Genomic DNA, 24,784 nt, shown 5'->3' with positions numbered 1-24,784 from the left:
CTGTGCTGACAGCTTGCTCAGAGGCTGGAGCCTGCTTCTGATTCTGTGTCTCCCCCTCTCTCTGCCCCTCTGATGCTCATGCTCTGTCTCTCGCTGTCTCTCAGTAATAAATAAACATTACACAAATTAAAAAAAAATAGAAACAGTGGAGGGAGAAGACAATGGAACCATACAGTCAAAGTGGTAAGAAGGGTGCAGTGGGGGTAACCCGTCTACCAGGATTCTATACCCAGCAATCCTATCCATCCCAAATGAAGGTGACAAAAAGATATTTATAGATAAACAGAGAATGAGAAAGTTTTTTTCTTAGCAGACTTGCCTTATAAGAAATATTAAATGAAGTCCTTTAGGCTGAAGGGAAATGACCCCAGATGGCAACTCTACTCCACAGAAAGATATGAAGAGCACTGGAGATGGTAAATATGTGAGTAAATATAAAAGACGGCTTAGCTATATCTTTTCTCTTTTCTTCCCTTCATTTCTTTAAAAAAAAACATAAAGTTTGCATAAGCAATAATTATAATTTAGTATTTTGGGGTTTATAACATATATAGATATGACAATCACAGTCATATCTATGGAAAAGGGAGGAAATTGGCTATATTGGATAAAATTGCTAGATTTTATTAAAATTAAGTTAGTAATATGCTGAAGTAGATTGGGACAAGTTGGGATATATATTGCAATTCCTACAACAAAAACTAAGAAAATAATAACCACAAACATAGTCTAAATATCAGCAGATAATTCAAATGGTGCACACAAAAAAAATATGCTTTAAAAAAGAAAGCAGAGGGGCATCTGGGTGGCTCAGTCGGTTAAGCATCTAACTCTTGATTTTGCTTCAGGTCGTGATCTTGCCGTTTGTGAGTTTGAGTCCCACAGCAGGCTCAAAGCGGCCTCCTTGGAATTCTCTCTCTCTCTCCCTCTCTCTCTCTGCCCCTCTCCTGCTAGTGCACATGCACTCTTTCTCTCTCAAAATAAATCAATAAACTTTAAAAAAAGAAACCAGAAAAGGAGAAAGAGGGGGAAAAAAGGCATGAAGCATATAGAAAACATAGCAAAATACAAAACATAAATCCAACAAGATAAAAAATTGTACAAATGTTATGGGACTAAATACCCCAATCATATGACAGATTGTCAGACATTATAAATTCAACTTTATGCTGTCTACGAGAGACACATCTCAGATTCAAAAGCACATATCGGTTGAGAGTTATGGGTGGAAATATATGCACCATGCAAACAGTAACCATAAGAGAACTGAGTGTTTACACTAATATCAGACAAACGGACTTTAGGACAAGAAATATGCCTAGAGACAAAGAGAGATAATACATAATGAATATGAAATGCACCAGGAAGATATGGCAATTATAAACATATACACACCTAACAACCAATTCCTAAAATACATGAAGCACAAACTGACAGATGAAAGGACAGAGTTCAATAATTATACTTGAAGCTTTCAATACTCCTCTCAAGAAAACCGATAGAGTAACTAGACAAAAAATTAGTAAAGAGATAGAAGGCTTCAACGCTATCGGTCAACTTGACCTAATTAACATTTATAGAACATTCTACTTGATGGCAGAATATGCATTCTTTTCAAAACTATATGGAATATGTCCCTGCCTAGACCACATAGAGGCCATAAAGAAATTTCAGTAAATTGAAAAAAGCTGAAATAATAGCGTGTTCTCCAATCACAACAGAACTAAATTAGAAATCCACAACAACAACAAAAAAGTAATTTGGGCAATCCCCAAATATTAGAAAATTGAGCAACACACTTCTAATGAACCCATGAATCAAACATGAAACTACAATGGAAATTAGAAAACGGTCTGAAATGAATGAAAACAAAACGATCCATATTTGTGGGATACAAGTAAAGCAGAAGTCAGAGGGATATTTGTCTAATCAGGAAAAAAGAAAGGTTTCAAATCAAGAATCTAAGCTACCACATTAAGAAATTAGAAAAAGAGCAAATTAAGCCCAGCACAAGCAGAAAAAAGAAGTAAGGGTTAGAGTGGAAATCAATGAGATAGGAAACAGAAAATAATACAGAAAATCGATGAAATAAAAAGTTGGCTCTTTGAAAAGATCAACAAAACTGATGAACTTTTAGCTAGAATAACGAAGATGAAAAACACATAATTACCAACATAGACAATGAAAGAGGAACATCTCTACTAATTTGACAAATATTCAATTCAATGCAAGCCTTATGCAATCTTAGCAGGCTTTGTTTTCTTTTTTTTTTTTTTTTTTTTTTTGGTGGAATTTGAAAAGTGAATACTTAAATATATATGCAAATGAAAAGAACTAGAATGGCCCAAACAATTTTTAAAACAATAAATCGGAGGACTTCTATCACTGGATTTCAAACTTACTCTATAAAGCTATAGGAATCAAGATCGTGTAGTCTTTATTGGTATAAAGGCAGACATATAGATCAATGGAACCAGATAGAAATCCCAGAAGGAAACCTTTACATTTATGACAAAGGATCCAAGGCAATACAAAGATACTAGGAGAGTGGATGCCCATATTTTGAAAAAATGAACTTAGACCATTATCCCACACTATACACAAAAATTCAAAATGAAACATAGACTTAAGTGTAACAGCTAAAACTATCAAATTTGTAAAAGAAAACCTAGAAGAAAATCTTTGTCATCTTGGGATAGGCCAAGTTTCCTGAGGTAAGACACTAAAAGCATGATCCATAAAATAAAGAATTGATAAATTGCCTTTGCCAAATTTAGAAGCTTTTACTTTTTAAAAATTCAACGTTAAGAAAATAAAAGGCAAACTACAGGCTGAGGGGAAGTATTTGCAAATCAACATCTAATAAAAGACTTGTATCCAGAAGTATAAAAATAAAAACTCTCAAAATCCAGTACTAAGAAGACAAACAACTCAATTAAAAAGCTATACAATTAGAAAAAAGCTAAATAGACATTTCAGCAAAGACTACATACAAATGGCTAATAAGCATATGAAAAAAATGATCAACATCCTTCGTCATTAAGAAAATGTAAATTAAAATGAGATAGTACAACATACTACCCCACTAAGTGACTTAAAAAATTTTTTTTAATGTTTATTTTTGACAGAGAGAGAGCATGAGCAGGGGAGGGGCAGAGAGAGAGGGAGACACAGCATCTGAAGCAGGCTCCAGGCTCCAAGCAGTCAGCACAGAGCCCGATGCGGGGCTTGAACCCACAGACCAGGAGATCATGACCTGAGCCGAAGTCTAACGCTCAACCAACTGAGCCACCCAGGCACCCCTCCCACTAAGTGGCTTTAATCAGAAAGACTAACAATACCAAGAACATGGAGTCCTCACACATTGCAGGTGAGAATGTAATATGGTACATCTACTTTGCAAAGAGTTTGGCAGTTAAAAAAAAACCAAGTTGAACATATACATACTATATGATGCGTTGATTCTACCCAAGTGTCACCCAAAGGAAATGAAAACATATGTCTACATAGAGACCTGCATGCAAAGGGTCATAGCAGCGTATTCACAATAGCCCCAAACTCAAAACAATTCAAGTGTCTGCCAGCTGGTGAATGGATAAACCGAATGTGATACAGGCAAACAGTGGAATAATACTCAGCAATAAAAAGCAACAAACAACTGATACATGCTGCAATGGGAATGAAGCTCAAAAACATTATGCGAAGCAGAAGATGCTAGACATAAAAGATTACATATTATGTGATTTCATTCATATGAAATATCTAGAAATCAGATCAGTGATTGCTTGGGCCTGGGGGTAGGAGCAGGAATTGACTCAATGCAAACAGGCATGAGGGAACATTTGGGGGTGATAGAAATATTTTTAAAATTGATCATGGTGGGGGCGCCTGGGTGGCTCAGTTGGTTAAGCATCTAACTTCGGCTCAGGTCATGATCTCATGGTTCGTGGGTTCGAGCCCCATATCGGGCTCTGTGCTGACAGCTCAGAGCCTGGAGCCTGCTTCGGATTCTGCGTCTCCCTGTCTCTCTGCCCCTCCCCCACTCGTGCTGTGTCTCCCTCTGTCTCAAAAATAAATAAACATTAAAAAAAATTTTTTTTAAATAAAATTCACCATGGTGATCGTTGCACAATTCTATGAAGTTACTATAAATCATCGAACTGTATGCTTGCAATGGGTAAATTTCATAGTATGTAAACGACATCTCAATACAACTGTTAAACACAAAGTCTGTAGAACAGCAATGGCTGATCTCGGTTTCAAGGCAGATGGTGTACAAATGAAATAGGAAAGGCAATCTTTCAGACTGAAATAGCCTACATTCCTGTCTCCCCTTTTAGCAATGGCAGCCTCTTTATTTCCTTCAGTCTGGAATTATTTATTCTTTTCCTTGACTGCCTCCTCTATGAAATGCAAGTGCATAAGAGCAAGGTGCATTGGTCTTTGTTGTAGCCCATTACCTATTCTACTGCTTGGCGTATTATAGAGATCAGCAGATATTTGATAAGGCGATGAAGGATACTGAGAAAGAGGAGAAATATTTGAATTTAAAAAATCAACGCGCATTTGCCTGGATTGTTTACCGATATCTTTATCATTGAACTTTACTCATTTCAGCAAAATTCACCTATCCTGTGCCAGGCATTATGTGCTTGATTCTAGGGCATGAGTTAGACAGACCTGGTTTGTGTCCACAGCAAGCTCATGGCCTAGTGGAAAACAAGACGTGGGGTTCTGACATCTAACGAGCATGAGTGTGGTGTGGCTCAGCCTACAGCAAATCTGGAGGAAAGGGGCAGAGAACCTCTGCCTGTGAGCGCGGAGGAGCACTGGAGATGCCGCTGAAAGGTAAACTGGTTCATACCCTAGGATACCACCTACTTATTACAAAAGGACTTACGCCTTCTTGACTCAGATCAATGTGGTTTTGTAAATATCAGCCATATTTTAGGGCATGGTTCCCCAAATTGGTCCAGGGACCCTCTCAGGGGATCCATGAAATCACAACTATTTTTATAATAATACTAAGATGTTACTTGCCCCTTCCACTCTCCTTCTCTCGTAAGTGTCGAGTTTTCTAGAGGTTCGACATCATGACTGACATCACAACAGATGGAGTGCAGAAGCACATGAGACTCCAGCTGTCCTCCGTTAAGCCAGACATTAAAGAGATTTGCAATAACATAAAACAATGCCCCCTTCTCACTGATTTAGTTTTAGGAAATACGGTTATTTTTCATACACTTTTTTGTCCATTTGTAATCAGTTGATTGTCACAATTTAAAAGTGAATTCGAAAATAGAATTTTTTTTTCTGTTTCAATTTCTAACACAAAAAATATCGATCGAAGTAGCCCCATACTTCAGGGCATTTTATTTACGGAATCCATCACATTGGACACTGAAAGATATCAATAGGGCTTCAGTGAGAGCCACCGAGGACCATGGGCACTCACAAAGGCATGCAAAATGAGCTCACTGGAGGGAGTTTCGGAAACCTTTGAGTCCTGGGGATGTTTGTACTAGGTTAAACCTCAAAATGCAGCTTGGGGGTGCCCCGGCCCAGTTGTCGGCTTACTCCAGCTATCAAAACTCTACAAGTGCGCTGCGGTAGAAAATGCTTTGGCACTTTATAAGCAAAGTAGTTCACGAGAACAGTAAATTACTGAGAGTTAGTGACTTATAATGAAATCTTACACCCATTGCTAAAATATTGATGAGGGGAAGAGACTGTGACAAGGCAGAAAAATTTGAATCAGTTTATGCTAAAAGACAAGAGCAGGCATCGCCAGGAGGCTGGACGATGGCATCATACGAGGTGGAGCGTGAGCCTTGCAGCCAGACTGCCTGGGTTTGATCCTGGCTCTCTGCCACTCTTCAGCTGCGTAACCTTGGACAAAGTCCTTACTTGACTGGGTTTCAGGATACTAATAATACCTATCATATCAAGTTGTAGGAAGGATTAAATGAGATAAGCCATAAGAAGTGATTAGCACATAGTGACCATTATAGAAGGAAAGGGTTGATATTATTACTTTCGTAACCATCCTCGTGTATGGTTTTGAAGGAGGGTCATATAAACTTTAGAGCTGCCTTTGTTGGGGAGGGGCTTCTCTGAATCGGCCTCCACGGTCACTGTGCTGACCAAGCCCTCCAGGAAAGTGGCCGCCTCTGGGAAGGCACTTGGAGCACCCTAGTGAGGTCCTCACGCCCATCCACCACACTCATGAACCTCTGCCCCGTTCCTTCCCTTACTCCTGGGTCTTGCTTAGCTATACTGTTGGCATGTGTGGGAAAACATTAATGACCATGCTTACATTCAGGGCTGCAGAGGTCTTTCTCTGTGTAAGTTTACAGTGGAAAACAAGGAAAGGACTAAATTCCAAAGCCAACAGGGGCCAAGGGATCTGCCTACATCTTGGGTTTTGCCATGATGTGAAAACACATGGCTTCAGAGTGTAACATGAACAGCCCTGCGATCTCTCCAGGGTGGAATCTCGGTTTTCAGCTATGCAGAAATACTTACAACAAACCTTTAAAAAAGTCAGTGGGAGGGTGTGTTAAATGAAAATCAAGATAACCTTTCTTAGGCATGCTTTCCCTATAAATTCCAAAATCTTGCTTTTTGGAGGAGACTAAGAGTTGGAGAAATGCCTTGAAACAGGAAGCATCTATTTTTCTCCGACCTCGCTTGAGTTGGGCACCCTTGGGAAGGGGAGGGTTGCCATTTGTAGACAAGAATGAAGCCTTTTGTGAACAGCCTAAGTACACCACCGACTTGCTTTAAAAAGTGTCACAGGCTATTTTTGGAGAACATCAGTTCACTGTGCCAAACCGAAACATTGACTTATCGCCCGATTTAGCGTTAAAACATAAGAACTTGCAATTAGAACTCCTCTGTTTACGCCCAATGAGTTTGTCAACATGCTGCAAATATATTTCTGTTATCATAATGAAACCAAGAAATGGGCGGGAGCACTCTCTCGCTCTTGAAGGCCATGCTGAAAAGCACTTCAGAACACTGAAATTTGAGCTGCCCTATCCTATAGGCAACTTCTTTTCCCCAAAGAGCAAAGAGCGGATGCTGGGTACAGCTATATTTGTGCATAATAGGTTTATTCTCATTCACAAAATAGTAATTACTTTATGGTTCCAAAGTAAAACCAGTGTTAAGAAATACACCAGCAGATTTGCTACAGACGTGGTCTCTGACACGTACAGACTATTCATCACATGGTACGAATTGAACATTATAAAGTACAAGGCAGACAACCATTAAGTTCAAGGTCTGGATTGATAAAAAAAAAAAAAAAAAAGAGAGAGAGAGAGAGCGAGAGAAAGAGACAGAGGAGAAAAAAGAAAGATTAGTGTGCCCATGTCTGCTATTGTGTTTAAACGTATCGCTTTAAAAGATATCATTTATCTCTTTCCCCCGACTTCGCCCCATTTTATTTCAAGGTCGGTCTGCCTTTTGTTTGATTCTTTTCACTCTGACACAGGTGACAGTTCTTGGGAAAAGTGCAGCCTCTTGGCCGTCCGGCTCGCTCGCCGGTCTGGGACAGGAATGTGCTTGTTTGGCATTTGCTCAGGAGAACGGCCACTCCCCGGACACCGGGGCCCAGGAGGGCCAGGAGCACGTGCGGGGCCTGCCCGGCACCCAGGCCCTGCGGGCCTTTGTCACCACCTGCCGCAAGGGTTAAGGTGGCCACGGTAATTATGCCAAGGCCATGCATTACTCTGACAAAGTAATCCATCAAATAATTTCTCACAATTTCAATTCACCCCTCGAATTTTCCTTACCTCCAAAGCCAGCTGGATATTATATTACTGAAGCTGTTGAAAGGGTGGAACACTAGCCATGGAGCCAAAGGCCACGGCAACTATGCAATGCATAAATTTTTATTGTTTGCTCAGTATTGAAATCTCATTAGGGTCCATAATTCATCTGAACACCGTGAACATTTACATCTGTTGATCATGAGAACTTAGAAGGAATGTACACCTTTGGCTAACTTGTTTTTAGAGAAGGCTGTGTGTGTGTGTGTGTGTGTGTGTGTGTGTGTGTGTGTGCGTGCGTGTGCAGGCACATATACTCATGTGTTTTCAGTCCTTGAACAGCTGTGGTTTAAATATCCCTTACTCAAACCAATTTCCAACCTGAATTTAAATATCCCAAAGTTGTTTTCATTTGGCAGCTTTTAGACAAAGACTCAGTTCTCCTCGAGTCCAGCTTAATCAATGTTGGAAAATTCCACTCATTGCTCATTGGCCTTAATGCAACTCTGCTGTGTTAATTACATCAGAATTATCCCAAAGATTACGCGCCTTTCATTCAATGTATATATGTTTTTGTCTTCACTTAGCTATGGCTTAAAAATCCACTCGAGAGAGAAAATAAACCATGACTGTTTGTGGGTTCTAGGACTATCCAGATTTGTGTTCACTTTTTTTTTTTTTTTGGTGTGTGTATATTTAGGCATCTTTCCTAGCAAGTTCGACCCTTTGATCTGGCAGGTTTTTCATTTACAAGGCTCTTAGCAGTTCCATGAACACTATATTTTGAAGGTGACAGTCATAGAATCACAGAGTCAGGTCTGGAAGGGCAAGGGGCCTTAGGGGCCATTGAAGCAGGCCAGCCCCTCTCCCAAGCCGCGACAACACCCCTGACAAGTGGTCCTTCAGGAATGCATCCATTTTTGGAATGAACTATGGCAGCAGCTGAAAGGCTCTTAGCAAACTCTGGCTAGCAGTTCAGGGCAGAGATGAAGAATACTGTGTCCGATGAGAAATCCGGAGGGAATTTAGGTAGACCAAATGTAATTACCCAGCCTGGCATCTGGCTAGGGCGCCAGCTTTAACAGCCCCACCATAATTCCAGCTGATGGCAGTGACACCTTCTGATGAGAGTCTTGTCGACTGCAAGCTGCTCTTTAGCAGGACGTCACTAATACGCTGTGACGGGAAAAATCGGATACAGATGTTTTCACTCAGAAGGTTTTGGAAACGCTAAAGTCCCATCTTCTCCTCAAGGAGAAGGGGCATGCACTTCCACTCAGGAATAAAGCCAAAGGGCCTTAACGCAGGGGCCGGCCTGATCCGGGCCTCAGTACAACATCCTTTTCTAGGGTGCTTTCCAAGTCAGCGCTAGATTTCAGTGCCCCCCCCACCCCCCCGCCCCACTCCGTGAGGTTTGGACAGCCTCAGCCTTCAACTGCCCACGGCTGGTGGAGTGGCCCTGGACACACAGGGTCAAGCAAGCCCCAGAGCAGGGCGATGGGGAGTGATGTAGCTCCAGTGCAGAGCACAAGTCTGTCTACTCCTGCGGGAAAGACAAGCGCCCCAGGTCTAGGGGATGCGGTGATGAGCAAACTTGAACAGGCGCCTGTCCTCATGGAGCTTCCAGACTTTACCAAAGCAGTCACACCCACACAGTATACAGCGTCAAATTGTAAATAGTACAAAACTGCAGTGCTCTGAAAGGAACAGACCCAAACCCATGAGAGAGTCTAGAGGAGGGGGCTGGGGTCGGTTGGGACTTCCAGGAAAGCAGCTGCTGAAATGGGAGGTAGGCGTGGAAGAAGTTTATTGAATGGTAACCCCTGTGGAAGATGGGCAGGGGAGGAGGCAAGATGGGGGGAGGGAAAGGCTTCAGACCATCCTGCAGATTTGACACCAATGGAAGCAAAGGAGAGCTTCAGATCACATCGCCGATGTGACCGAGTTTTGGCCAACCCAGGGAAGAGCTCTGGGGCAAAGCCGACTCCATTCCATTAAAGGAAGCCCACACTGGGCCAAAACGGCTTGGCCCTGGGACCTCCGCGGTGCTCAGTCAATGGCTGGGGGCTGCCCCGGAAGAGGATGCCTTAGTTCTGATGCTGAGCTGGGTACCTGCACGTGCCAATACCTGGAGCAAGCACATTCCTGGGAGCTTGCTGGCTGCACCCCCGTGGTGGCCACAGGACTGAACTCATCTCAGGGCCTGGAGAGGGAGTCCCAAAGGCACTGATGAGGAATGAAGGATGCACTGGGTTTATAAGTAAAGGGGGAGGGTGGGAGCTGGGAATGAGACTCCAGGCAGGTGCAAAGGTCATTTATCTGGAGTGGCAGGCTGGTGGGCCAAAGAGAAAGCGGTGTGTCCAGAGGGGAGAAGGATGGAAGGAGGGGACCGGGGGAGGGGGGAGGCAGACATCAGATCATGCTGGCCGTGTGGATCATCATAAGGATCTGGTTTTCTGTCAGCTATGTGGCTTTGAGTAACTAACTTAACTGACATTTAGTTTCCTAATATTGTTCCCAACGGGAACAATAACATATGCTTTGTAAAGTTAATGTGAGGATTAAGTGAGATTATACATATTGGGCTTTTAATCTAGTACTGGGTACGTGGGCAACACTTGATACATGCTGGGTATTACAGAAAACTTCAGTGGAAAGGGAGAAAAACGGACTTGCTTTTGTATTTTCTTTTCAAAGGTTTTAAAGTTTAATATGCTGGCATTTGAACAAACTGTAAGTGAGATTTCTCAATTTCCTCCCCACCAAAAGCAGGGTACTACCCCAATCCTCAATTAATGGAATTTCAGGCATACAAATAAGTTTAGAACCGAACACTTAACATCAGCAAGTCCGAGCTGAATTCCTAATAAATAGCCTGTAACGGGAAAAAATGTCCAGGAGAAATCTACAGATCACAGGAGCTCTTAGGTAGAATAGCACATTACAAATGAGAATGTGGCCACACAGAGCAGGACAGCTTCTACAGAACAGCAATATTGAAAATACAGATATCTTCTCCAATCTCACCTGTTTATGTGAGTCATCCTTCAGATACCTATTTTCAGATGATTCCAGACAACATCACAACGTGATGAAAAATGAAAGCTGGCTGTAGTTGCTGAAACCAAGCTGACTTGGTTGCTATAGAAAAATTTTTCCTAGATGGTCATTTTCTTTCTTTTTTTTTTTTTTTTGAAAAGTAGGTGAGCATGTGCTAACAGACTAAGGAATATTCTCTAAATTCACATCCACATGATCTGAAATGGCTAAAAATAAGCCGAGGCCCTACACGACGGGCCTTGAGTCTGTATGAGTTTGGAATAACCCTCCCCATGGGGCAAGAGGAGGACAGCGTCTTGTAAGGAGATGTATTCACGATGGACGAGCTTCGTGGAGGGGCAGTTAGCAAAGGCACCGGTCACTTCACGACTGTGATGCCCCCACCATGCTTGTCACTGTGTCAAAATCCCGTCTCCCCTTAAAAAGATAAATCCTACAGCTGCTGTGTCATGAACTCACGCACGAGTCCTTTTGACTTTTTGGCATCGAGCAAATACGCAAAGCTATTATTTTCCGCTGTTTATCCCCTGGTATATTCCGTCTGAGATGATTCTGACTGCCTCCGACACTTAGAGGAGTGAATGGAGCGGAAAATATCCGGCCTCCACTCGTGGAAACCTTGAGATGAGATACTGATAATATCACGCAAAGGCACCGCAAATGTGCGCGTTCTCTGGTGTTTTCCCTTTTCGAGCTGTGATCAAGCAAACGTGAGGTTTCCACAGCCACCCAAACAAAAACATCTTTGAGGATTTGAAAGTCTTCCACAAATCAACTTAGATTATCATTCCCACCCCCACCTAAGCTCCTGAACTTCTCTTGCATATTTCTTTCCTGTGCCAAAGCTTATCAACTCTTAGGTCATCTTGATTTGTCAGTAACTGCTTGGATCATAGGGTTGAACCGAAACAGATTGGACAGCAATTTCTTCATTCAGACAAAAAAAAAAAAAAAAGTCTGACGAGAAAGTTCCTTGTATCTCCCAGTGGAATAGAGTGGCCCACCTTTGCTCATACGTTGTATGTTAGTATTGACTAACTTCTCAAAACAAATGTCTTTTTTTTTTTTCAGAAGGGTTGCTACCCGATGGAATTGCTCTGTGCTCTGAACCTTTCATTACAGTGAGTCATACGGCAAGTAATTTTTAAAAACCCTCCCAAGTTTTCTGTTTTGCTATACACTTGCCAAGAATTCTTTCAGTAAAATAGGAGTTAACAGAAAAAAAAAAGGCTGCTTAGTTCTGTGCAGAATAATTAAATTTGTTTAAAAATATACGGTTCTGTGCAAATGTAAGATTCTGTGAAAGGCTTGTACTCAGCGTAGACTGGGTCATACAAGGGTTCGTGGTTATTGGTGGCTCACTGGTTCACGCAGCCACATGTGACAAGCTGAGTCTTGGGAGGTCAGGAGGGAGACTGGCTAGTGTTAGCCACATCCGGGAACCCACGCCATGACTTCCCGGTCCTGCACAGAAACAGGTTTCCACCACGGGAATGGCAAGGGCTCTTCCAAAGGCAAAAGAAAGACAGGCACTGATGTGGACTTTGATTTTGCTCTCTGTAATTAAAAACCCAATCACCAGGCACGTGAAAGTCAGAGTTTTGACCTTCTGCCAGGTAGGAAAGGAGGGCTTTGAAAGCCGTGATGGGTTTCTTTCTAAGCAAGCCTTATGAAAATGGCTTTTCAAATCAAGTCAGTGCAATTCAAGATTGGGAAGAGCGAAAATCACAACGGTATGACTTCTGCAGACGTTACGGTAGCTCCTGCCAGGGTGGTTAATGTTGAACGTGTTCTGGGAGACACGAGGCTAGGGACAAGCGCCACTGGCTATCACCTCACACGAATGGGCAGCCGGCCGGCCGGATGGAAGGATGACAGACAGCAGCGGTGAGAGAATCTCTGTGCTCACAACCATCTTGTTCCCGGTACGCAGTGTGCAACAGACCCTTTCGTGCTAGGCCATGGCCCGCTCCTGCACTCCCTTGCACCGGCCCCAGCTTCTGAGCTCCCCAAGGTCGCAGCAGATGTTAAAAACTAAAGTTGAAACCTTTAAGCTGTAATGAAGGAGTTCACAGGGTTCATAATCCCAGTACCCCACCCTGATTCTCCAGCGATCCCGCTGAAATCTTTCAAACAGTCCTCAGCACTAACACGGTGCAGGCAACGCGTGTTGAACACGCCGATCTGCCCATGATTACCCTCGGCTGCTGTAAAACAATCTCACTCCTCGAGTGAGTGCAGGCTGCAGCAACAATGGTGTTATTGACTTGTTGCTCCAGCTCTATTTAGTTATTACCCTCGGGGCCACAATCAATAGACTTTGCACCAAGTCAGCCTAATAAATCCCAGGCTCTCACTGGAGGTTTGCCAGGAACGGCAAGAAAATCTATGGCAGGGAAACTCTTAGAGCGCAAAGAGAGAAAGCTGCACTGACAGCTGTATAAATTAATTAACAAGGAACTGTTTATTCTTCTAAAAGATCGGATCGCACATTTATCATCATTGAAGAATTCACAGATAGACTATCGCAAAATTATCTGGCGATCTAAAACACTCCTGCAAATTTGGATGCGCACACAAAAGAGAGACCCGTGTTCTTTGGCAGCTCGTTTCTGTCTTTATTATATTTTCATTTCCTTGACTTACACATTTGCCTAGTTTGCACTAGTTCTGATCAGCCTACCATTTCCAGCTCACTTGGAGAAATGCAGCCTGTCTTCATAATTCTTTAAGCTTATGGCGGAAACAGTCAACACAATGACAATAAAATGTTGATCATTAACGTTGCTGTGCTCCGGGGTTGGTTGTTGTTTTTTTCACCTGCTGTCGGGAATTTGAATCTTGCTTGTAATGCAACAGTGGAGGGAAAAATGCTTTAGGTGATACAAACACTAAAAGGTCATGGAAGTAAATGCCAGGTTATTTCAGATTGTTGTGAAAGAATTCTAGAGTATTCTAGATACCTAATAAGCGACTGGCGTAAAGATTCCGTGGCAAGGATTCTATTGCTTTAAGACACCTTGTGCTAAGCTTGGGTACGAGACAGCCTTCTTCCATAGACTGAAAACGAATGCACAAGATCGATGAGGCTGTTGGAGCGTATTTGCTACTGCGGTGGTACCTTCTAGAATCCTTACAGAAAACTTTCCTTTTTTCCCAATTCTGTCTACACTACTATAGAACCTGTAGCTTGATGGGAAAAAAAAAAGTTTTTTTAAATGGTATGCGATTTCAGTTTTTAAATTCAAGGGTGGGAGTGTTAGAAATGGTCTTTAAACAGAATCACAACATCCAACCTCAAATATCACTCAGCAGATTGGCCAACGCTTGGTGAAAGTCTATTAGCTACAAGGCACTGAAATAGCCATTGACTGGCTGTGACACAGACATCATTGTTCCCAGGCGTGGAAAGCTTATTTCATTGCTTCGGTCTAGCCTGGGATATGTCAGCCCTACTGCATGTTAACACACTCCTGTGAACACAAAAGGGCACAGCAACCCCCTCAAACACGTACCCTTTAACTCCACAGGCCCTCAGGAGGTGGGGCGGGGGAGGGCACCTACATGCACACACATGAAACCCGTTTTATTGTGGGACTGCTAATTGTGTTGTCCCAATAATTTATTGCCTCTTATAAATGGTTTCCAGGTAATAAGAGTTAATTGACTCAAGAGACTTTCATCCATTGCAATTATCTCCTAATATTGTACATTGGGCTCATGCACTTTCTATTCATCAGGTCAAATGTATCACCTGAATAGATGCATTAAAAACATGGCACTTGAAGTCATCATCCCAAACTTATTTCTAAATATGCTCACAAAAGGTTGTTCATCCTCTGATGATTTACTACCCTAAGCACAATCTGGCCTTGAGCTTGGAGACTGGTCAGAGCCACCAGAGTTCACCCACTTGACTCCCGTCTCATTTTCTATGAGAAGACCACGGTTCAGAAGGGTAAGCGGTGGTCCTGGGGAGCCCCTGGACCATCAGTGGCAGAGGTGGGCCTGGGTCATAGATTCTCGCCATCTTTTTCTTGTATTCTCAAGTTTCAACTGAGACGGAACATAGTTATGAGAAGAACCTTTGACCAAACAGAGATACAGGGGAGCTTTTTCTAGCATTCATGCCTTTGCCTCAGCCCATTTCTGCTTCCCTCTCTCCAACAAAATCGCTTCTGAGCTATATTCTCCTGTGCCCTCATCTCTAGACCTGAACATTCAGCCTCTTTTTGTGACACCTTCTCTAATATCCAACACATTAAAATGTTTCAGTTCCAGCTTCCATGGCCTTAGAGCCCAATGGCACGTGCATTATGTACCTATATCTGTTGCTACTCATTGCCTTGCCTCAGCCAAGTCACTCATTGTCTCTGAGACTAAGATATCTTCTCTCCCAAATGAGAGAGTTGGAGAGAAGATTTCTAAGATTTCCTATCAGCTCTAAGACCTCGGATTTACGCCAAAGGCCACTCATGGGTTTTCATGCCTCATCATGTTTGCATGGTTCTTCTTACTGCTCCCAGTGTCTTCACGTTCACTAGCTCTCTGCTGCCTGCCCCAGGTAAGATGTTCCATCCTGGCAAAGACACTATGCCTTAACCCACGGGCAGAACAGCACTGAAAAGAATCTTGAGCCTGGGGAAAAATCTCAATTCAAGCTCTGAGGATCCCTCTTGGTCCTCTCTTCCAGCATGCAGGCCGTGCTAGATGGGCAGTCATTCACTCTTATGGCTACAGAGTTGTCGTTGGTTTTTTTTCCCCCAATAACCGTGTCTTGCCAGGCACCAGGGGCACTTCTTGCCACACTGAGATGGGCTGAGGCCTGGGCACCTTCCAAGCATACCCTCAGCCAGGTTGAGGTGTGTCTAAGCATCACTTTTTTTAAATGTTTATTTGTTTTGAAAGAGAGAGAGAGAGAGAGAGAGAGAGAGAGAATCCCAAGCAGCCTCCATGCTTGGCACAGAGCCCAATGCAGGGCTCGATCTAACAACCAAGAGATTATGACCTGAGCCGATATCAAGAGTTGGACACTTAACCAACTGAGCTACCCAGGCACCGCAGCATTTTTTTCTTCCATTGGTTAATGCTGTGGATGGAGGGATAGGGCTAGCATAGGATAGTTTGTGGAGTGGGCTTGTGCCTCTGGAATTTGTTACTGTGGGGGACTCTAGGATTCTGGCCTCTATGATCTGAAGTAGCAAACACATAGTTCACTTTTAGCTTGATCCATGGTGGAAAAGGGAGAAGAATGTGATGGGAGCGAGCACCCATCCTTTGTGTGGCAACTGGATACCAGGTGCCATGGACTTTTCCGTACAGGGGAATACTTTTCTTTAATGCATGCAGTAACACTGGAAAGTTGGTATCATTATCCCATTTTAGAGATGAGAAAACTAAGGCTTGGAGAGGTTATGTGACTCATCTAAGGTCACATGGGTGGCCAAGGATCAGCTCCTTGTCTTTTGACAGAAAGGTCAGTCCTTTTTCTATTATGCCTTCCTTCTGCCCCAAAGGCCTGGAGATGGCAGGGAGGTAAGCGACAAGTATAAGTTACGGTGATTAAATCACTACCTAATTGGTTATTTTTACATCCAATTAATAGGCTTACTTTATGAGCTACAGAGTTACACTCTATGGCTTGCAGCCTAGAACTTCTGACAGATAAAGTGGCTCTCCTGCTGTGAAAGTTGACTCTGCCCATCCTGCTCTGATTGGTCAAGGGGCTTTCAAGGTGGACTGGGTTGAGGCGTGTCTTAGTGGATGACCACATCATTCCACAGTTCTTCTTCCTTTAAACACAGTTGTATAATTGGATACCCATATGCAAAACAAACAAACAAAAAAGAGAGAACTGGATCCTTATCTCACACCATATATAAACATTAATTCAAAGATGGATCAAATACCTAGATGCAAGAGCCAAAACCATAAAGCTCTTGGAAGAAAACGCAGGGGTAAATCTTTGTGACGTTGGATTTAGCAATAGATTCCTAGATATGATATCAAAAGCAAAAGAAAAAAAAAGACTATATTGCATCAAAATGAAAAACTTTTGTGCTTCAAAGGACACCATAAAAAGATAACTCACAGAATGGGAGAGAATATTTGTAAATCATATAGCTGGTAAGCAACTTGTATCTAGACCTTACAACTCACCAATAAAAAGACAATTAACACAGCCACAAAATGAGAAAAGGATCTGGGTAGACATTTCTGTACAGAAAATATGCAAATAGCCAATAAGCGCATGACAAGACCATTAGTCATGAGGGGAATGCAAATCCAAACCACAACGAGGTACTACCTCAGACTCATGAGTACGGCTACAATCGAAAAGATAACACCAAGTATTGTGAGGATATGGAGAGATCACACCTTCACACACTGTTGTGGGAATACAAAATGGCACGGCTGCTTTGGAAAACAGTTTGGCAGGTCCTCAAAAAGTTAAAACAGGAATTACCCTTTGACTCAGCATTCTGCTGCGAGGTTTATGCCCAAGAGAAATGAGAACATATGTCCACACAAGAACTTGTACATGAATGTTCGCAGCAGCATTAGTCACAATAGCCCAAATGCGGAAAAATCCCGAATCCCCGTCGACTGATGACCCAAATGCTATCAAGGATAAACAGAATGTGACATGTGATGCGGCCGTAAAAAAGAATGACGTACTGACACCCGGTACAGCATGGGTGAACCTGGAAAACACACCGAATGAACGAAGCCAGTCACAAAATATCATATATTATATGACTCCATTTCTATGAAATGTCCAGAATGGTCCATAGAGAAAGTAGGTTAGTGGTTGCTTTGGGCTGGGGAATGGTGAGATTAGGGAGTGAGGGCTAAAAGTTACGGGGCTTCTTTACGAGGTGATAAAATTGTGGGGATGGTTGCACATATCTGTAATGCAGAAAAAACCATTGAATTATGCACTTTAAATGGGCGAATGGTAGCATATGCGAATCATATCTGAAAAAAAAAAACAACCCTCGAAACAACCCAAAACATGACTGTGCCTTAAATACTGCAATTGGGGGGCAGCTCCTTTGCCGTGTAGCAGCCAAATGCTACCCTCCATCCCTTTCCCTGCTCCAAGGGGCTGCCCCAATGGGGTAGGTATGCCACTCATTTCAGGGGTGTCTTCCCCATGTATCCTTTGAGGATGGAGACAAGGAAATACGTGCTACTTGCTCGGCCCTATGCTAAGTGCTGTGCAGAGATGACCTCATTTAAATCTTACAACTGCTCTCCAAATACGTATAGTTCCCATCTCCATTTAGACATGGGGAAATCGAAGGAGCTTAGGTAACCTGTTCAAGGTCACATAGCTAGGAAGTGGCAGCTCCTGGGTTTGAACCTGAGTGCGTGTGACTTCAGAATTGGGCACACGGGGGCCTTGGTTACCTATGCAAATGTGACATCGCCTGGCAAGGGGGCAGCGTGTGTTCACGGAAGCCTCCCCTTCCCCTTGGGGCTCGGGGAACCCCGAAGGCCTCTCCATTCTAACCGGCCCAAAGTGTTCCCTGGCAGAGCCAGAAACTTCTTTAGAGAGAGGCTAGAAACGTCTTTAGAGAGAAGCCCCATCCATCCCGTTTACTGCTAAAACAAGCTATTTAAAAATGGAGGGGGTTTCGCTTTCCCCAGCAGTTGCAGCTGACAGTTTGAACCCATCTTTACACGTATTTGTTTCTGAAAACCAGTTTGTTTGTGGTGAGGAAAAACATATTCATTGGATTTTAAGGAGTTATTTCTCTAAACATGTGGCAGAAGCAGGATGTTACGAGATTTCACGATGGAATTAATTTTCTTTTCCAGAAACATTTGGAGTTAATTACTCCTGTTCATGAGGCCGCGTCTTTTAGCCAAATTTTTGTTTTCGTGTCAAACCAGAAGACTCGCTATACAATATACAAGTTAACACTTGGATGCGGGGTGCCCATCTCTGCCGTGAACTCGCAGTGTGATCGTAGGCCAGTCACTTGCCTCTCCGGGCACCAGCGTGCTGCCGGAGTCCAGTAACTGTGGAATATACTCGTCAACCACGTAATATGAGTGGTTTGGATCAGATCAGAGGTTGCCAACTGGCAGCCCGTGGCCAGATCCCACCTGCCAGATGTGCTGGTTTGGCCGGCTCAGTTTTTAATTACAAAAAAAAAAAAAAAAAAAAAAAAGCATTTTTTTTTTTTCTTGCCAACATTTACAAACGGGGAGATTTGTAATCTAAAATTCAGGCATTCTGGAAAACCCAGAAGGTCTGGCCTCAGTAGGCCCACATCACATTGCCCCCCTCCGGCAGCGGAATGGATTCGAAGGCGAAGGTGGATTCAAAGGTGCCATTTCAGCGAGGCACCTACTCTCCCGTTTTCCTCCTCACCTCTGTCCCACCTGTGCTACCTGCCTGGTTCCTAGGGGCGTCTGGGTATGCCCCCCTCTGAACTGAATCTTTTCTCAGGTTCCTGCCTGCTTTTCCAGGCTATGCTCTACACTCTGTAGTGTTCCAACAGGAAGGTAAAAAGGAGATGAGACACCAGGACCTTGCTATCTACTTCTCCAAATACTACACAGAACAATGGGATGCACGGATGGGCGCCCGTGGCACAAGGCGAGAAAAGCCCCAGTGAGCACCACTTTGGGCCTCACCTTGACACCACACCTACAGCAGAACCTTCGGAGACACCTGGAGGCCTTTAGCTCTGACCGCAGGACCTCCAGCTCATGGATGGGTGTGCCTCCAGGTGTAAACGAGGAGGCTGCTGTTGGCTTCTCGCTAATGACGGGAAGACGGGGAAATTCCATGGTTTCAGCTCACGTTCCAAATGGACTTGGATTGCAAGTCAACTCATTTCCTTCCTTAGAGAACTGAAGACAGATCCTGCGAGCGAAACGACAAACCCTCGCCCGACACCATCAGAAGAAGCACACGTCTTTCCATGCGCACGAAGTCTTTGCTTCTTCGTTGCGGTGACTTCATAATGAGGCCCCTGAGATGGTCGCACCCTGCACGGGGCACAGGCAAGGCCCTGTGTTCTGTATTCCAAAGTCAGCAGGGCTGCGGGGGTGATCTGGGTTTTCATCTGGCTTGTGGATATAATTAATTGCCAGTTTCAGCTCTCCCGACTTCACACAGAAATTATTTGGAGTGTGCATGTTATTTCTTTTTTCTAGCCCTCCCAGCTTTTCTTCTAAGAAATGAGTAATTGTCAGTCCTACAAGGCCAGAATTACTTCCTAATGTGATTTTTAAAAACTTCTTATTTTGAAATAATTCCAAACTTAACAGGAAAGTTGCAAGAATAATCAAATGAGCTCCTATACGCTTCACTGAGATTTCCTGATTGTTATTATGTGGCCCCATAAACTTTACCATTTTCTCTCTCTCTGCACATATGCATATTTCATTGGGGACCACTGGAGAGTCAGCTGCGGACGTCATGCCCCTTTACATTACCAGAACGCATTTACCAAAATCAGGAAATTTAACAATGATATAATGCTAACATCGAATCGACAGCCTGCATTCTAATTCTGCCACCTGTCCCAATAATGTCCTTTATGGCTCCCCTGCCACCCTTGTCCCTGCACCAGGACTCAGTCTAGGGTGGTGCACTGCATTTAGATGTCTAGTTTTCACGTCCCTTTGATCTCCTTGAATCTGAAATCCTAAATGTGGTTTTAAAGATGTTTTCTCTATGGCACCAGAGAATCAGAACACATAGAGGTGGGCGGTGGAAACATGCAAGAAAAGAAAAAAAAACTCCCCAAATGTAACGGCAAACCGGTCAGTGGGGGAAGACTGAACGTTCTCTTAGGCTTTAGCAGTTGCCCAGGAATTGTGTTACATGTTTAAAGTCGACAGGGCACTTGCCAAGTTAAGAGTCTTCCATTTTGGTCGTATGCTTTCTTCCAGAGACAACTGCCACGTCCCGCACTAATCGCCCTGAAGTCTCTCCCGATAAAGTACTCTGTGCAGCCTAATTACATTTCCAGGGTGACGGAGCAGCTACCCCCCCAGCCCTGTGTCTCACAAAGCATCTAAATCATGCCATTATACCACAACAATGGATTCTCACACTCGTCATGCAATTTGTTTTAATTATGTAAATCACTTCATCCTCTTTTCAAATATCTGCGGGGAGCTGTAAGCCACCGCAGGTCAAAATAGGATGTGGAACATGAGGGCTAGGGACAGAGAGAAGCCGAGGGACTCCTGGCATGGTCCTGGTGGTCACCCATCATACGATGCTGGGCCACCGAAATCCCAGAAAAGGTATCGAGATGTGAGGGGGAAGCGATGCGGAGTCCCCCTTCGGGGACAACGGTACCTCGCAGCACGTGGTGATGCATTTTATCTGCGATCTGGGGGACAGCAGGACCCCAACAGATGCCATGTCTTCACTCCACCACACACTCTGCAGCTGCCCCATCCACTGCTGCTGAGCCCGATCCAGTGACAAGAGAACCGGGTGTCACCCAAACGCTGGAAAAGTCACCCTCTCCAAGATGCCTAGTGATAAGACTGGTCCCTGGGTGCCCAGGACATCCTGGGTTTTACACCATCTAACCATGTCTTGTATGGACGTACTGTTTAAAATAAGTAGGTTAAATGTCCCCCTGATTTTCAAACAATTTTTTAAATTCCTATGTTTTCATTGTAACTAAGAAAAGCGGGAGAGTACGGAGCAACAGGAAGAGAGGAAGGAAGGGAGGGAGGAAGGAAGGCAGGCAGGCTGGCTGGCTCCCTCAGTTGACTACCTTGAAACAAACGCATTTAACCTTAAACGGTATTTGCTCCCATTGTTCCAGCACATTCTACACTGTCGTTACTAGTTTATGCCTCTTTGCTCTCAGGACTAGGACAAATATATTTTGTATAACACACCAGAATGGTTTCTCCACTGTGCTTTGAATCTGACAGCTTGCACTGCACATTCAGCACTCAATAGGCACTTACTTCCTTTTAGGCACTGAGTCTGCAGGTAGGGTTTGTTGTCCCCACATAAAGGCAGGATAGCCAAATGGTTAAGAGTATGGGTTCTGTGGTCAGACCATCCGGATTCAGATCCCCAAATGCCCTCTTACTAGTTGTATGACTTTGGGCCTTGGGTTTACCATCTGTAACAGGACAGGAGTACTTACCCCAAAGGGTGTGAGAATTAAAATAACACATATAAAAAAGCTGAGCACAGTACCTGGCGTATTGTAACATTCAGTGAATACTAGCTACTACTACTATGATTATTATGACAACATGGTTTGGAAAGTCAGTTTTGAGCCACAGATTAAGAAGCTGATAGATTTCCCTTTTAAAGGATAAAACGTCATACTGGAAAATAGTAGCTTTCAAGCTCTGTTTTTTTTCGTTTTTTTTTTTTTTTTAATTTTTTTATTTTTGGGACAGAGAGAGACAGAGCATGAACGGGGGAGGGGCAGAGAGAGAGGGAGACACAGAATCGGAAACAGGCTCCAGGCTCCGAGCCATCAGCCCAGAGCCTGACGCGGGGCTCGAACTCCCAGACCTCGAGATCGTGACCTGGCTGAAGTCGGACGCTTAACCGACTGCGCCACCCAGGCGCCCCTCAAGCTCTGTTTTGAAGGCTATGTAATACATATGGAGCAAGATTTAAAGAACTAATAACACCTGAATGCGATATTGTTGTTTCTTTTTCACTAAACCACAAGTGGTGGGAATCTTGTCCTGTTTCCTTTTTCTCTTCATGGCTTCAAGAAAAGACAATCCTTGGTTCCATCTCGTTTAATTTAACTGCCACTAATCCAGTCTCACGGCATCTTTTTTTTTTTTTTAATGTTTATTTATATTTGAGGGAGACAGAGACAGAGTGCAAATGGGGGAGGGGCAGAGGGACAGAGAAACGCAGACTCGGAAGCAGGCTCCAGGCTCTGAGCTCTCAGCACAGAACCCGACGTGGGGCTCGAACTCAGGAACCTAGAGATCGTGACCTGAGCCGGAGTCGGATGCTTAACCGACTGAGCCACCCAGGTGCCCCCCAGTCTCACAGCATCTTAAAACACTTACACCTACTTAGAATATCTATGTTATCTTAAGTTTCTTTTTCCCAAAGGAAAAGGTTAATGAAGAGGCATACAGGACATATTTTCCAGGACCCTTTATTGAAAGCCATCACTCTCCTTCCTCATTAGAACAGGGATCAACTGAGAGGTTTGAGCACTTTTTGCTAATCTGAAGTTGGCATTTTTCTCTCCTCTTTGAAGGACGCCAACACTTTCTTCTTTCCAAAGGGAACCTGGGTGCTGGTTTTCCTGCTGCTATTATTTGAATGCAACGGTTTCCTCTTTGGGTGAGGCTGCCTGGAACAACCAGCAGGTAAGAATCAGATACCGATCGCTTACAGAGACAACCTCTTTCTAACCACCGGGTCTAAACGTGTATTTGAACCTAAGTTTATAAACCAGCTTTTAGTGGAATTTAGTGAGGTTGATAAACAGAGATGTCAAGTAATTCTGTAATAATGTTTATCTTCGAGAGCACTAGTTTTTCATTATTTATGTAGAGTGCACACACTTGATGCATGGCCTACAGTCATTTGTTAACTTCAATTTTTGTTGCTTTCTACAAAACAACTTTATTGCCTAAGGTTTCCTTTCATGCTTAACCTGCGCGGTCGTGTGCCAGCTTTCTGTAACGTGTTCTGCGACATCTGTGTGGTCTGACCCTGGCTCCCAGTTCTGCCCGCACACCTCCAACTCGCTTCCTTCTCTTGCCTCTACAGACACACTGGCCTAACGCTCCTCGATCTCTGCATACCACCTCCCACCACAGGGCTCTTGCATAAGCTGTTTTGTATGACAGGAGCATCTAGGTTAACGCCTTTACATCTCAGCTCAAGCACTGCTTCCTCAGGAAACCTGCCGGGGACTCCCTGTTCAGGTGAAGTCTCTAGAAGAGAGGTTCTCCAGATGTGGTCTCTGGGCCAGTGTCATCAGTTCCAGCTGGGGTCTTGTGAGACATGCAAATTCTCGAGGCACCTGGTGGGGGGGCGGGGCTCAGTCCTTTAAGTGCGGGTTTTGGCTCAGGTTATTACCTCGTGGTTCGTGAGTTCGAACCCCATATTGGGCTCTGTGCTGGCGGTGTGGAGCCTGCTAGGGATCCGCTCTCCGCCCCTCCCGCTCGCTCTCTGCCTCTGTCTCTATCTCTCTTGAAAATAAACATGAAAAAAAAAGGCACATTCTCAGGCTCACCTCAGACCTACTGAATCAGAAACTCTGGGGTTACGGAGCCACACAGCCATCTGTGGTTTTACAAGTCCTTCAGGCGATACTGCGTGGGAGCCATGGCAAATCCATTCTCACACGCGTGTGATTATTCGGTTAACGTCTGTTCCCCCACCGCGCAGAGAGCACGGACTGTGTCTTTTTTGCTCCCCACTGTTTCCCCAGCACCAGGCCGTGCTCTGTGCATAGCAGGTGCTCACTAAGTATTTTTCTACCAAGAAAGCATAAGCAGATGTAACCGCTGAAAGGACAAATATTGTAGTGGGCGATACGTGTTGAAGACACAAACAGGTAATTTTAGAAAGAAGAAACAGAAGGGCAAGTATTTTCACATGTTCAGTGTCATCCAGGAAGCGAAGAGACTGGTCAAGCAATGTGATGCCGTTTCCCCCACCCCCGCCTACCAAGTTAGGGAAGGTGAAAGGGAGTTAGAATACCAGCCAGGACATGGGAATAAGTGTTGCGGCACGAAGCTTCTGTGCAGCTTTTCTGGACTGCAGTTTGGCATCATTATGAAAGTTGAAAATGGCCCAGCAACACTGGGTCAATAACTCTATGGAAGCAGAACCTAGGTACACAGGTATACGGATGGATGAGAATATACACTGTAACACTGTCAGGATAATTTTGGAATAATGCAAATGTTCCTCAAGTAGGCATTTGTATATGCAAATTGTGGCGCATTCAAAA

General features: G+C 43.9%; 1 protein-coding gene across 9 annotated transcripts in view; it reads right to left on the bottom strand.

Moving 5' to 3' along the window:
* VTI1A (vesicle transport through interaction with t-SNAREs 1A) overlaps window positions 1–24,784 on the bottom strand; it is a 359,148-nt gene that overhangs the window by 28,898 nt on the left and 305,466 nt on the right. Inside the window, exon 9 of one of the 9 annotated variants that reach the window (XM_047826093.1) lies at window positions 8,915–8,951. The exons of the other annotated variants lie outside the window; for them this stretch is intronic. Coding sequence (XP_047682049.1) covers window positions 8,930–8,951 — 22 coding nt within the window. The 3' untranslated portion in view covers window positions 8,915–8,929. Of the gene's footprint in view, window positions 1–8,914; window positions 8,952–24,784 lie in introns of those variants that run through there. 9 annotated transcript variants of the gene reach the window in all.

The sequence above is a fragment of the Prionailurus viverrinus genome, chromosome D2 (genome assembly GCF_022837055.1).
Source record: "Prionailurus viverrinus isolate Anna chromosome D2, UM_Priviv_1.0, whole genome shotgun sequence".
Classification (NCBI taxonomy): Eukaryota; Metazoa; Chordata; class Mammalia; order Carnivora; family Felidae; genus Prionailurus; species Prionailurus viverrinus.
The sequence above is the reverse complement of the archived record's forward strand: the minus strand, read 5'-3'. Positions and strand labels throughout refer to the sequence as shown.